The sequence below is a fragment of the Poecilia formosa genome, unplaced genomic scaffold (assembly GCF_000485575.1).
Source record: "Poecilia formosa unplaced genomic scaffold, Poecilia_formosa-5.1.2 Scaffold16, whole genome shotgun sequence".
Lineage (NCBI taxonomy): Eukaryota > Metazoa > Chordata > Actinopteri > Cyprinodontiformes > Poeciliidae > Poecilia > Poecilia formosa.
In genome coordinates this window covers 20,685-35,197 of record NW_006799955.1, presented here as the reverse complement: position 1 = coordinate 35,197, position 14,513 = coordinate 20,685, and the positions used below count along the sequence as shown (strand labels likewise).

Sequence of the window (14,513 nt, the reverse complement as noted above, 5' to 3'; positions counted from 1 at the left end):
AAGCCCGCACCCTGCATCATGACATCATGTCTTTGTGTGAAATCCCAGCGCCATTCACTGGGCCAGTGTGGGGCTTAGCATGCAAGCATCCACTATACCAACACACTGCTCTTTAAAGGGACTCCCCTGGTCCCCCAGCTATGTGGATACACCCTGAACATGCCTGTGAGCCCATGCGCCATGCCAGACCTTCAGGGGAGTGAACATTTGAGCTTTTGTAAGAGGAAATCTTTATATAAGAAAATGTGACTTCTCCAGGATATGTAATGACTGCTTCCATGTATCCAGTTGGGGTTATATTGTAACAAGAAGGTTCTTGTTTTTGCATTAGGAAATACATTTTGAAAAGCTAAGTTTAAAGCCTTAGTGTGAAACCAAGGCTTTAAACTTAGTAGGGTCTAATGTCTACTTTTAGACATTAGACCCTCAATGTCTAAAAGTAGACATTGAGAGATGAACTCTGAATTTCAGCACACCAGTGATACCACCACAGATTGAGAAGAGCATTACAAGTTAAATAAACGATGAGCAAAGTGAAGAAAACATTTAATAATCCAGACAAACAGCTGTGACATTTGATGTTCCAGCATGCAGAGTGAGAGCTGATGACGCCAAATGCATTTTTAAACCATCTGATTTAAAAGCTGGGCATAGAAATTCATGGAAAAAGATTAAACAGCAAACATGCTATTTGCAAATAGCAACTCTATTACTTAATGTTTTATGTTTCAGCAGCGATAAAGTTCTTGTGAAGCCTCCATGTTTGATTGAGCAAAAGGAAATGAATAGTTTAAATATAAATAAACTCTATATGCCGCTCACTGCCAAACAATTGTTCTGTTGATTCCTTTAAATTGGTGCACCAGTGATTTGGCATGAGTGCAGGTTTGCAACAGTTTACATTACTTATAAACACTAACTTTGTTTAAATGAACCTTAGGATTTAATAAAATGTGTGAACATTTGGCACAGATAAAAATGCTGTTGTTTTACCGACGGGATTTCATACTAATCAGGATTTTTTTTTTTGCCACATTTTGTAATGTGAGGATAAGATCTTGCTTATATTATAGTCATGTAAACATGGTTCTGGATTTCCACTGTGGGAAAAAAAACTGAACTACAAAGAGAACACAAAGTTCAAAGAGTTAAAATGTAAATAATGTAAACCACCGAGCCAAGATCCTGTGGGCCGTCCAGATCCAGACAGACAAAATGGTAATGGCGAACCAACCGGTCATTGTGGTGGTGGATAAACAACAGAGGAAAACCCTTGTGGTGGATGTAGCAATACCAAGTGACCACAACATCAGGAAAAAGGAGCATGAGAAACTGGAGAAATACCAGGGCCACAGAGAGGAACTGGAGAAGGCCTGGAAGGTGAAGACCACAGTGGTGCCTGTGGTCATCGGGGCCCTCGGGGCAGTCACCCCCAAACTGGAGCAGTGGCTCAAACAGATCCCAGGAACAACATCAGACATCTCAGTCCAGAAATGTGCAGCTCTAGGCACAGCCAAGATACTGCGCAGAACCCTCAAGCTCCCAGGCCTCTGGTAGAGGACCCGAGCTCAGAGAAGAAGAGACCACCCACGGAGGGTGAGAGGGGAATTTCTTATTTATATGTATATATATAAATAAGAAATATCTAAAGGTAGATAGTTTTATCTACCTTTAGATAGAACCAACTAGCCACTGTGTGTTAAAGTTGGCAACTGGCACACCATGTCTTTTAAATGGACTCACTGTGCTAGAAGATTAATTGTTCCACAACTTTTTAATTAAAATATTTAACAACAAGAACAAAACGTCTGGGCAATTGTTCTTATTTTCTATTTCAAAAATAGTTTCATACCATAGACAATTTGCCAGGCTTCATCTGGTTTATTTATAGCAGTTTCATCTGGTATTACAGCACAGCTGATATAAAACCAGACAATAACAGTAAATCTGAATTATTAAACAATTAATGATTCAGATTTTTATATGATAGAGTTGCTAAAATGTCATATGTTACATTTACGTTACAAGTTGTAACGTAAATGTTTCATATTAAGCTTATTTAAGTAGAATAATCAAACTTTCCCATTGAATAGTAAATCTCAGAGACCGTTTTTTTTTTGTATTTGTGTAAATTTATTAATTTTCTTTTTAGCGTCTTAGCCAGTTGCACATTTTGTTGGTGTAATGTATGGTGTTTATATTTTAAAATTTTCCATTTCATTTTTAGCAGATTGTTTCTAAGATTGTGTGTTTATGCTGTTTATAATTGCTAGTTGGGAATAAAAGAATGTGAATCACAGTGACACACCACATTGACATGCTTCCTTGAGGGAATAGAAATAATTTTCCCAGCTCAGTAGGAAGAAATAGTCACCAGGAACGTTATCGCCCAGAATCTTGTGGATGCTTGAACAGAAGAACACTGAACCCAAAGGGATTTAAAGTTTTGCGAGAAGGAAGTAAAAACTAAATCTGGACAGCATTGCTATGTATTATAAAGATTAAAGTTATTTCATTCTGTTCTTTTGAAATAATATAACATAAATTTATTGAGTAAAATACAATAAGTAGCATAAAAATGTCTAATGATCTTCAAGCTTATTGCAGCATTTTATACATATTTGTCTCTATTAATAATTAAAATTTGTGTGTTACAGTTTAGAGATATACCAAAAAGCACATCTGAAATTGAAATTCTGTTCAGAGGTAATTCATTCCCAAAAAAAGTGATTCTTGAGAATAGGGACAAAACAGGTCCTATGGATAAAGCACAAAATTTGAATAATTTGTCAAATCTCACTTAAATGTGCAATTAATTCATTTTAATGTATTTTACATGAATTGCATTACTTCGCATGTACCAAGTTTTTCATTTTATTCACTAGTTTGTCACCACCCTCCGTCAGATGGCCTTTTTGTTGTTTTTGGTTTTAAATAATATTTCTTTTGTTTCTTGAGAAGCATTTGTCTGTAAAATGAGTAAAAATGTCACTAATAGGGTCATTAAAAATTATTTTTTATTTATTTTTGTCAGATGGTGATGACAACGTTCTAGGTCAGGTCGATTAAAAATTTAAATTTTTTAAAAAATGTTGCAACTGGGAGTTTGCACCTTAGCATCTTTACATTTCCTAAACATTATTTGTCATATTTGCATACATAAGGTTGAGAAATAACAAAAAAAAATTATGGGAAAATTAAAACCCATTTTGTCCCTATTCTCAAGAATCAATATATATATATATATATTGGCAGAGACTCCTGTATTCTGATATTTTCACAACACTACATTAATCTAGACTAATGTTTTGTGTTATGGGGAGTCTAAATGACCTGCTGCACATCCACAAAGTTCTTCTTCATCCTTGCCTGAGCTGATAGTTTGTTTCTGACCTGCCTCTAATGTTGGCTCTATTGCTGGAGGCACAGTTTCAAATTGTGTCTGCTGTGTCCACGTTTCCATACACAGAACATCGGACGGTTAAGAAAGTAGGAGTGTGACTGAGCTGCTGTGGACTCTGTGCCCCGACAGTGTCCATGTTGGTGCGGGAGCTTGAGGCCTGCTTCCATACATCCCTGCTCTGGCTTTGTTGATCCTATTGTTTTTTGCGTCACCCGCACGTCGCCCGGAAAATAAAGGCCGTCTGGCTCCAAGCTTAAATATTGCGGCAAACTAAAAACCAACCATCACAGCCGATTCATTCACATCTGCTCAGTGGGGCGACAAGGACAGGGCTTTAGGTGGGAAAGAGGGCAGAAAAAGGTTCACTCTCCCCTGCCGGGTGCCAAGAGAACGGGACAGGACTCAACTTTGCCGGAGCCGCAGCTGTGGCAAGTTGCCCATTTGATTGCCTTTTATTCTTTAGTAGGGGACTTTATGTTACCTACTGATCTCTCAATCTACCATTGCTTTTACTAGAATGTTGCCTTTGAGAGCTACTGACAGCAATGTATATTCATGTGTTCATTTTAGTGAAATTTAATGGCCTACAGAGAGATTTTGTAAGAACTTTAGATTTACTTCAAATCATTCTGTTTTATTGAAATTTCTTATCATTATTTATAATAGGAACTGAACGTTCTCAGTTGACCGTTCAGACTTTTGTGAAGTTTCAGTATGTTAAGTGTTTAAACTGAAATGCATGCAATTATTAGCAGCTAATGTTTGATGAACAAGAATTTCAAAGTTTGATTTGTCCTCTAATGCATTGCTTACCTTTGGCCCTTTCTTTCCCACTCCCACTGTGGGTCCTCCCTACCCCACCCTCCCCGTGCGACTGCACCCTCTGTGTTCATCCCTACCCCACCCTTCATTCCGCAGTGCTACGGACCGACCATGGGTGACTGGAGCTTTCTGGGTAATATTTTAGAGGAAGTCAACGAGCACTCCACGGTGATCGGCCGGGTGTGGCTCACAGTGCTGTTCATCTTCCGCATCCTCATACTGGGCACGGCGGCAGAGTTCGTGTGGGGCGACGAGCAGTCCGACTATGTTTGCAACACGCAACAGCCTGGATGCGAGAACGTGTGCTATGACGAGGCCTTCCCCATCTCCCACATCCGCCTGTGGGTGCTCCAGATCATCTTTGTGTCCACGCCGTCTCTGGTGTACGTCGGCCATGCTGTGCACCATGTGCACATGGAGGAGAAACGTAAAGAGCGAGAGGAGGCAGAGCTTAGCCGGCAACAGGAACTGAGCGAGGAGCGTCTGCCTCTGGCACCCGACCAGGGAAGTGTCCGCACAACCAAGGAGACCAGCACCAAAGGCAGCAAGAAGTTTCGCCTGGAGGGCACCCTGCTGAGGACCTACATTTGCCACATTATCTTCAAGACACTATTTGAAGTTGGTTTTGTGGTAGGGCAGTACTTTCTTTATGGCTTCCGCATCCTGCCACTGTACAAATGCAGCCGATGGCCCTGCCCCAACACGGTGGACTGCTTTGTGTCTCGCCCAACGGAGAAGACCGTCTTCATCATCTTCATGTTGGCTGTGGCCTGTGTCTCGCTCTTCCTCAACTTCGTGGAGATCAGCCACTTGGGTCTGAAGAAAATCCGCTTTGTCTTCCGTAAGCCTGCCCCAGCTCCAGCCCAAGGCGAGGGCACAGCCCCGCCTCTGCCGCCACAAGGAAAAGGTCTGTCTCCGCTGGCTGTTCCTGCTTTGCAAAGAGCAAAAGGCTACAAGTTGCTAGAGGAGGAAAAGGTTCCACCTGTAACTCACCTCTACCCTCTGGCTGAGGTCGGCATGGAGGCTGGCAGAGGGACTCCACCCTTCCAGACACTGGAGGAGAAGGTGGAGGAGGTGCTGCCCATGGAGGACATCTCTAAGGTGTACGACGAGACTCTGCCTTCCTACAGTCAAACAACGGGGACAGGGGAAGTGACGTTACATGAAGAAGAGGTTGAGGAGGTGCCGCCACCGGAGGTGGAAGCAGAGAGAATAGAGGAAGGTCTAGATGAGGATGCGGAGGGAGAGGAAGCAGAGAACGAGGAGATGGAAACCCCTGCTGAGGCAGAGGTGGAGGCGACGGATACGATAGAAGACACCAGACCACTGAGTCGACTGAGCAAAGCAAGCAGCAGGGCCAGGTCAGATGATCTCACCGTATGAACCCGTGAGACAAAGCACATGCATGCCTTCACACATTCAACATCAGGGAGAGCATACACCACTAACTCAAAGCAGTGCATACTTTTACACAGGCAGGCCAAAAAGTGGATGAAAATGAAAAAAAAATCGACAGGGATAGAGAAAAACCTTTGAAGGTGGAATTCTGCAGAAAGCACCCTCAATAAACAAAATAAAAATAAAATAAACAAAAAAGTCAGAGTGTTTGAGATCAAATGGAACATAAAAGTAGGGTTTAAAGAGGAGATTCTTTTTTACTAAGTGTGTACTTATTTAAAAAGAAAAATGGGGAAATGTTTTTACTTGATGGAAATAATTTTCAGTTTTTAGACATCTTTTCTATTGAAAGAGTTATAGCTATTTATAATGGAGAAATAGGTTACTTGTATAAAAGGCTTGAGTTGATAGGGAAAGACTACTAGAATGTCTGCAAATCGATGCTTTTGCTGTAGATGGACGATGACTTTTCTATTTAGACAGTGACAAAGTGTAAAGGCAGCCACACTGCTGTTGCTGAGAAACATACTGCATAGAAACACACAACATCTGGTAAAGTTTGCAGATATTTAAAGGTAAAAAAGTCTGATTTAGGTTCAGAGGGCCGTACTTCTTTTGCACATTCAGAGATCTCAACTCTGCAAGGCCTTTAACCCTCGTAACACCTCATCTACGGATCCATTTATACAAGATTCTTTCAAGAGAAGAGGGATTTGCATCAGTTTCAGAGCATTTCTCTCCTTTTTTGTGTTCACATACTAGGTGGTAAAAGCTAGAGCAGAGTTAGTCAGAGTAAAATCAAGAGAAAAATTACCACATGTTGGATGTCTTTTTCAATGTGATTTGCATCTTTTATTTTAGATCTGCTTATGTTCTGTAGCCGTTCAAAAAAGAGGAAAACCTGTGTACTGTGATATCAGCTGTCCATCAGAGAGAGGACTATAGTAGTGACCTCAAGCCAAATCCTCTCTGCGTGCTGTACAAATAGGCGTCCGGGCGATAAAGATCATGCAGCATCAGCACAAGCTATTGTTGGGGGCACGACAATAAAAGAAACCACGCTCATCAATGAAAACAGGCATCCTTGACCCAGGAAATCAATCCTTTGACTCGTTTTCATTTACACATTGGTATTCATCATTACACAACAAGGGCAAACTACAAAACGCATGAAGTTTTAGAGGATTAGTGTGCTACTTTAAATTAAATTAAATACAGCATTACTAAAACAGCTGATTTCAGATAATTGAATGGCTAGAGGAAATGAAGTTTTATAAGATAAGACTCATCTATTCTCACAAACCTAACAAAGCTAATACAAATAGAAATTTTGAGGAGCAATCTTTTCAACGTAATTACTTTGCTAATAATAAATAAGGGTTTTAAAACAGAGTGAACACAAGTTTTGGCCCCAGATTTACCACAAATCTTTAAATTCTCCATTTTTTTTTTTTTTTTCATGCTGTACCACTATGGGTGTCTTATCTGTAACTGTGCATTCCCAATTGTAAAATTGTAGAAACTGGATGTATTGTTTTTGAGTCTTCTGTGAAGTTCATGTTTTTCTTTGCTTTCCTTTTTTTTATTTTTTTATTTTATTTTTTTTTTTAGATAATAAGAGGTCTTTCACTCTGAGTCACCTGTTACATCAACTCAAATAGCATATTCATAAAGCAGAATTTGGTCATATTTGCAGAACTCATAGTGTTGATACTGTCAAGGCTGGGATGAGAATAAATATTTCTCACATAGAAAGGCAACTGTTGTCCCCCATGTATACCCTACCCTCCTCCTGCTCACTATTTTCTGCACATCTTTGTGATCCAATGCTGAAACAAGTCAAAAGTGCTCAACACTGTTATGCTAGAAAGGATGACACTGGGTCTTTTTTACATTAATATGGCTGGTAATGTATGATTTTTTTTTTTTTTGTACTTTGAAACTGTTGCATTACCTATATGTTTGTAAGAAGACACAATGATTAATATTTGGGGGGTGGGAGGGGAATCATTTTTACTAACTTGTAGTCTTCTCTGATGATAGATTCTTTTGAAATGTGAATAAATACAATAAAAAGCCCCGCATGGTCAAGATGAGTTGTTCTGCACAAACACACTATGTCACATGGTAACAATGTGCATTTTTCTGTAATAATGATCGACGTATATGACAGAAGGTCCGAAATGGTTCTGTTTTTTCTCTCCGTGTCCCACAATGAACATATTCTGTGCAAAATGGGGACATCGACTCCAGAAAACAAAGCAAAGTTTCTGTAAAGCTGCTAAAGTGGAAGCAGTCTGCTGGCTTAAACGCCTCTCAGGCACTCAGGGAGGAAGAAGTCTTTACTCCAAAGGCAAGATGACAAAATACATTTTGTCATATATATATATATATATATATATATATATATATATATATATATATATATATATATATATATATATATATATATATATATATATATATATATATATATATATATAAAGTAATGTATGTAATGTGAATTAAGTTATATTAAGACTTGTTTACTGCCGTTATTATCAGGCTTAAAAGCAACCAGACAAAAAGTAAAACCGTGATTAGAAAAACAATAAAACTGCAAGTAATATTATCACCACAAGAGGGCAGTGTTTTACAGCTAAAACACCCGTCACCCAACAGACCACCAGAGACCTTGTTACCTGTCATACACAGAAATAATCTTCCTCATGGTCACTTTGAGTGGATTTCATTTGCCATCATTTTTCCATTACTGTAGACAAAACATGGAAATAGAAACGCAAAAGCCATAATATCATTTAACTTGTCTGATTTTTGTTGGTGTAATCATGTAAAAATCAGCTGCTGACATCCACACTGACACCAGTGTATTGCTACTACAAGTGCTACTATTAAGATTAGTATTTTACATAATTTTACATTAGAGTGACTCCAATTTATTATCATTTTTTCTGTTTCTTTGCCATAACTCAGCACAGTGAAGGAGAGAATGTTGATGTCAACCAAATACATATTTCTGCAGTGATATTTTGAATATGAATGTTCGTGACCAGATTCAAAATATGCATTTTGAATATGGTTCACATAAACTGGCTCACATACTAGTAGATGGTATGTGAGCCTTCCACTGGGAAGGGGGACATAAAAACTACTATTCAGACCATATCATAATTCATTTCCTACAGAAATACAGCAAGACTCCATGATTTAAAAACAGAACCTTGACAAGTCGCAAAATCTGAAGTTTCATGTTAATTCTGGAGATAGATGTGTTCACAGTATGTTTTTTAAAGAATACAACACTGTTTGAAATGTATTTATTTTTTCAAAGGCAAAAAAGTCAGAGCTTGCTAAGAATGAGTTACTGCTCAAAAAACAGGGTTGATAAATTAATGCCAGGCTGAACTGCTTGAAGATAAGATGCTCAGAATTGAAATTAAAATATGTTTGTGTTTATGTTGACTTCATTATGTTCTTATTCTGTCACGTTGATAATACACTTGATTTGTTACAGCTAACAAATCTGAGAGGAAGTGAAGATAAAACATTAAGTTGGAAGTTGAGTCAACAGGTTTTCTTTAGCTAAGCAGTTTGAGATTTCCAGGAATGGGAAACTAGTTGAGAAGATATTTTCTAATTGATGCATATGGTGGAATCCATGTTGAAAAAAAAAATCCCCATGTGTATTTACAAATAATCATTTCTAAATACCACTCCATGAAACAAACTGCTGGATCCTTCTGCTGTGTATATTCGGAAACTGTTGTTTTTAGAAGAGCAGACTCAAAAATGTCCAATCAAAGAAGAGTATCACAAGTACAGGTGGGATCAATCTGCTGCAGCTTCTGTGTTGCGCTCATGAAACAGGCAGGACTTCTATTTTGGCACCCTGCACAATGCTGGCTTCTATTATGAGCCCCCGCTATTGTTTGAGCTCCACTTCCAATCCCCCCTGATTGGGAGTGACATAAGGTCACTTGTATTGCTAAAAGCAGTTAGCCTGCTTCCTAATCTTTGTCCATGATCAAGTCCTGACCAAGGTTTTTAAATTTGCAAATGTAATATGGTTAAATACTATTCCTAGATCTAACTTCCAATCTAAGAGATACAGGGATACAGCAAAGGTAAGAAATAACTAAAACCACAAAGGACCGACTTATTTGTACCAAAGATTTGAGAACTGTGCCATTGACATTATTCCTGATTATTGCTAATAATCATAAATTTTCTGCGTTTTTACAGTAAAAACACTGCAGATGTAAAAAAAAAAATTAAGTTCAAAATCTAAAATTGTGGTGGACTGGGACTTAAATAACTGCCCTGGGCTTTTTTCCATAACAGGCCCATAGCCTGGACCATCAGTCACCAAGAAGATATCCTGATGTTTGAGTGGTATGTTGGTGCAGGTTCACCTTTAAGGTGAGTGGTGAGCAGCACCAACGCAGTCTTTAAAGCCAGGTGTGTATTGTATTGAGCTGTGGAAACGGCGTGGTGCGGACTTCTATAATCCTGTTGTTCCTCAAGCGTCGAGTAATTGTTTTCAGGATTCCGGTTGGGTTGGTGGTCTCGTTCTGCTCTCTAGGAGTGCGTGTGGTCAGTCACTCGTCGTGGGAGTGGGGTTCTTAATCTAGATCCTGAGTTGTTTGGGACTTGGCGGTGGATTGTTGATGGCTTCCCCCCCCTCCTCTTCCTGCCGCTTCCTGAATGTTCGTGGTGCCTGGGGAGCGCAGCCAGGTCAACGCCGTTGTTGTGTCCTTGTTTTGTTTCATGCCCTTTTCAGCTGGGTGTCATTACCCAATTAATAATTTATTTTTATTCAGGTCAGGTTTCAACTGTTCATGGTGAGTCCTTATAATTTTTCAGGATGTTTATGTACAGTTTGTAGTTTTCTTTTGTATGTAGGTTTAATTTGTCAGCTGTTCCTTTATCAACCATCACCAAACATGGAGAGGCCAGCAATCCAGCTGGCAGCCCAGATTCCGCAGGCTCAAAGAGAACAACTTGACCAGCAAACTGCCAGGGGGAGGGCTAGCAATGAACTTCATAGTGCCACTCGATACCCGCACAACTCCGGATCTCGCATTTTTACCATCCCCGTTAATGCTTCTGGCTGGTGAGCAACTGCTTGATGGCATCTCCATAAGGCCTCAATAACTGGGCCTGGTGTCTGCACCACCACAGGATGCTCAAAAAGGGAGTGGCCATGGGCACCAAACAGCTCTCGGTAATAGCGGCAAATTACATTCATCCCTAGAATACCAAGAATTGAAGGCTCCACAGAAGGGGGATCCCTTACAAGTATTCCAAGGTGTGTCATGGTGTCAATTATGTTCTGGGGTTTTTCTGTTTTTACTGTGTTTTCCTGGTTATGTTCAGGGTTTATTTGTGTTCCATGTAGTTCCCCGTGTCCCCTGTTTACTTTATCTTCATGCTCCCGCCTGCCTGTGAATTCGTCCAATGCCACCAGACCACATTTCATGACACGGTGATCTAGTACTTTATGACATAGAGCCAGCTAGCTTCAAATATTCAATATATGGAATTTGCAGCCCATTGGCTGCCCGTAGTTGCAACCAATGGCAGGATAGGATCCTATTGGCACCGAATGGTTCAAAGTGCTTCCTAAAACAACTTTCTGTGATGGTGGAGACCACTGACACAGTATCTAGCAATCAAGGGACCATTGCTCCACCCATGTTAATCTTTATGGAGGGACAAGAGGCCATCAAAACAAAGAATCCGCCTATCCATGAGCCCAAAAACTCTCCTCCTGAACTTTGGCTCCCCAGTTCAGGGGGTTCTAGTTTCCCTGTGAAGCTGCAGCATGAGAGGGCCCAGAGACAGAGTAGGTATGGCCAGAAAATGGGTCTTGCTCCCCATCACACTCACTGGCATAATGGCCAAACTGATTACACCTTTGACATGTAATACTACTACGAGGGGGCCTAGCAGTTTGGCGTGGAGCTTGAATGGGAGCCACTGTCTTAGTCATCTGATTAAGTTGTTCTTGTTGCCATCACTTCACTAAACTCTGGAATTGACAAAGCAGGGGTGCAAGCACTACTTCGAACCTCATATTGGAGGCCATGAATAGATGGAAGGGAGAAACTACATTCCTGATAAGCAGTTGGCAGCCCCTCCCGCTCCCATGTAAGGGCCTCAGCAGGCATCTGCAATGATGTAGCAGCTGGACTGTCACAAATAAATTGCTCCCAGGGCGTTACCCATAGTGAGACATGAAAAGAATGCTATAAAAGAGAACGCTTCAACTCCCTAGGTAGAGCGCTGTCTCTGCGTAGACAGCGTTCTATAAACTGGTCACAGAGAAGGACTGCAGCATTAGACATTCATTCCGCCAGGCATACTCTGTTCAACCTGTTCCATAAGAGAAGTGAAAACTCCTGTAAGGTTTATACTTCTTGTTGTTAAAAGAAAGCTTGCTGTAAAGCAGAGGTTCCCAAACTCTGGGGCGCACCCCCTGCTGTAAAGTTACATATGGCTGCATGCAGCCATTCAGTTCCCAAAGGATGTCCAAAATCCGAGTTGGATCTTGTCAATCCAAGCAGAGTTTAACATAATTTAATAGTTATAAACTTTGTAAAGTTCTTAAAATTTTCTGTGTACAGTAAAGAAAAAAATGCAATTAATGCTGAGGAACTACACACATTAAATTCCACTTAACGCAGCAAAAATCACACACTAGTGCACGCATCATGCTGAGATCAAAGGACCAAAAAGGATTTGTAATTTCCCAACATTTATCACATGATCATATAAGAGCAGATCACAGGTGCCTAATTGCTACTGTAGTGAGTGCATTCCTGGATAATTTGAAAAAGGCTTTACAAGGTTAACCTTCAAGGGAGAACAGTAACAAGGAAACCTTTACTCTGAAGCAAAAACACAAAATTTACCATAGAAAATGCAGGAAAGGTCTAGGTAGGACTTGTTTATAACGGGGCCATTTTATTTGGATACCAGAACAGAGGAGACGTTTGGCTTAAACCAGTCCATTCAGAAAAGAAACCTTATAAAAGCCGTGAAGAACTGCGCTAAAGGTTTTATGATTTGGGGATGTTTTGTTGCAGCAGGACATGCCCTGATTGTCTTCATCTGTGTCCAACATTAATCTTAGATTAAAAAAAGAAACTGAAGCAATAAACAATGAACCAAACAAGCAAAAGTCCTGGCTAGTCAGAGCATTTAGAGCTTAATTTCAAAGACATTCTGCAACTGCAATGAAGGAAACCAGACAATCCCTCACAGTGTTCCTCAAACTGAAATCTCTACAACAGGGGTCCCCAAACTACGGCCCGCGGACCGGATCCAGCCCGCCTCCACATTTGGTCCGGCCCCCTGAACAATACCAGAGAACATTCAGATTTTTTTTTTCATTTATTGTATTTTCCGGTTTATATGTGGATTTTTCTTCAACCACCAGGGGGCTCTTTAGTGTGTCCTGTAAACTGTGGGTGTTTTGTTTTGCATGGTGCATTGCTGCCATCTGTTGGACTTTTAGGGAACTGCTTGACTTTTATGTTATTTAATCAGTACGGTTGTTTGCTAGCAGTAGAGCTGATGAACACACGTGTCTGTTATGAACGCCGCATTCCAGGTTGAATTCTTCGAAGCAATGCCTGTAGCAACTTATACTTCAAAACGAGCCTTTATGTTAACATATGAGAAATTAATATATTATAGATACATTCCCTCAATGGAATATATACTAGTTAGTCCCAGTGACCGTTTCACTCATGACTTTTGTCCATGTGCTTTCTGGGTAAAAATCAATCGAGAAACGCACCCCCCACCCCGTCAACAATTTCCGGTCCCCCACCAGAGAAGGGAAAAGTTATGTGGCCCTCACAGGAAAAAGTTTGGGGACCACTGCTCTACAAGAAGCCTCTCAGTCTTTTTTCAGCCTTCCGAGACAACACCATCTGTAACCTGACTTTACAATGCATTCTTAAGCTTTATTGTTAGTAAGTGAGCTTCATGTCAAAGATCAGGACATGCATGTATTCCTATTTGTTTACAGTAACTACAATAGGCATATGCATTAACCATGATTCTTTATTGGTGGGAAAATGAAGCAAGCTCATTATATATCTGAAATAAAGCAGGTGCTGGGTGTCCTGTTCTCGGAAGACACTATCTCTCCAGGATGCTTCAGGCGTGAGCAGCCAGCACCTGTTTCAACAGAGCTGATAACAGACTGGGGAAAATCTACATAAAGCTGAGAGAAAGCTGAAAGAGGAAACCAAATGCACAAAGCAACACTGTCTTTGAGATTAACAAAAGATTACATAATAAAATGTGAAAAACAAAACAAAAACAAGCAAACATTAAAAAAAACAGCGTGGTCTTAACATGGAGTCATGAAGGCCACCTTTTGTAACATTCAGGTGACAGGAAGAAACACCGCCAAGTTACACATTTACAGCCAAGAAGATAATTGACATCCACCTGCCTATCACTCTAGGGGGATTCTCAGCAACTGACTCAACAGTTGAAATTTGTCCTCAGTCATATGGCCCTTATCTGGACCTCTGTGAACATTGCTAACGCACCGCAGTCATAGAGATCTCATGGAAAATAATTGGAAGTCATGGTCCAATGTTGTTTTTGGGAAACATGCAATCCCGACAGCCGTTACCCAGAGCATGTAGAGGCCAAAACATAACTTATTACAGTTCCAAAACCCAAACTGACACTGGAATAACATGTAATTACAAGAGTTGGATTAAGGCCTGCAGCCGACCTCATGTCCAAGTGTGATTGACGTCAACTACCACACTCATCCGTACCAAGGTAACTGGTAGTAAACATCCCATTTTTTTTACAACACTTATTGATAGTCAAATAAGTGAACACAGTTATCCCTGATTTT

The 14,513-nt window shown here is 40.3% G+C and overlaps 2 protein-coding genes across 2 annotated transcripts in view; one reads left to right on the top strand and one right to left on the bottom strand.

Moving 5' to 3' along the window:
* Positions 1 to 5,302, bottom strand: part of gja5a (gap junction protein, alpha 5a) — a 28,574-nt gene extending 23,272 nt beyond the window's left edge. Inside the window, exon 1 of the mRNA XM_016668557.1 lies at positions 5,219 to 5,302. The gene's annotated coding sequence lies outside the window, so the exon portion shown is untranslated. The remainder of the gene's footprint in view (positions 1 to 5,218) is intronic.
* On the top strand, positions 3,288 to 7,619 carry gja8a (gap junction protein alpha 8 paralog a). The gene has a single exon (XM_007546340.2). It carries the CDS (start codon positions 4,337 to 4,339, stop codon positions 5,606 to 5,608), a length of 1,272 nt encoding a protein of 423 aa, XP_007546402.1. The 5' UTR covers positions 3,288 to 4,336; the 3' UTR covers positions 5,609 to 7,619.
* Positions 7,620 to 14,513: the final 6,894 nt, after the last annotated feature.

Coding starts and splice junctions, on each gene's coding strand:
- gja8a (XM_007546340.2), top strand. CDS start 4,337: ATGGGTGACTGGAGCTTTCTGGGTAATATTTTAGAGGAAGTCAACGAG.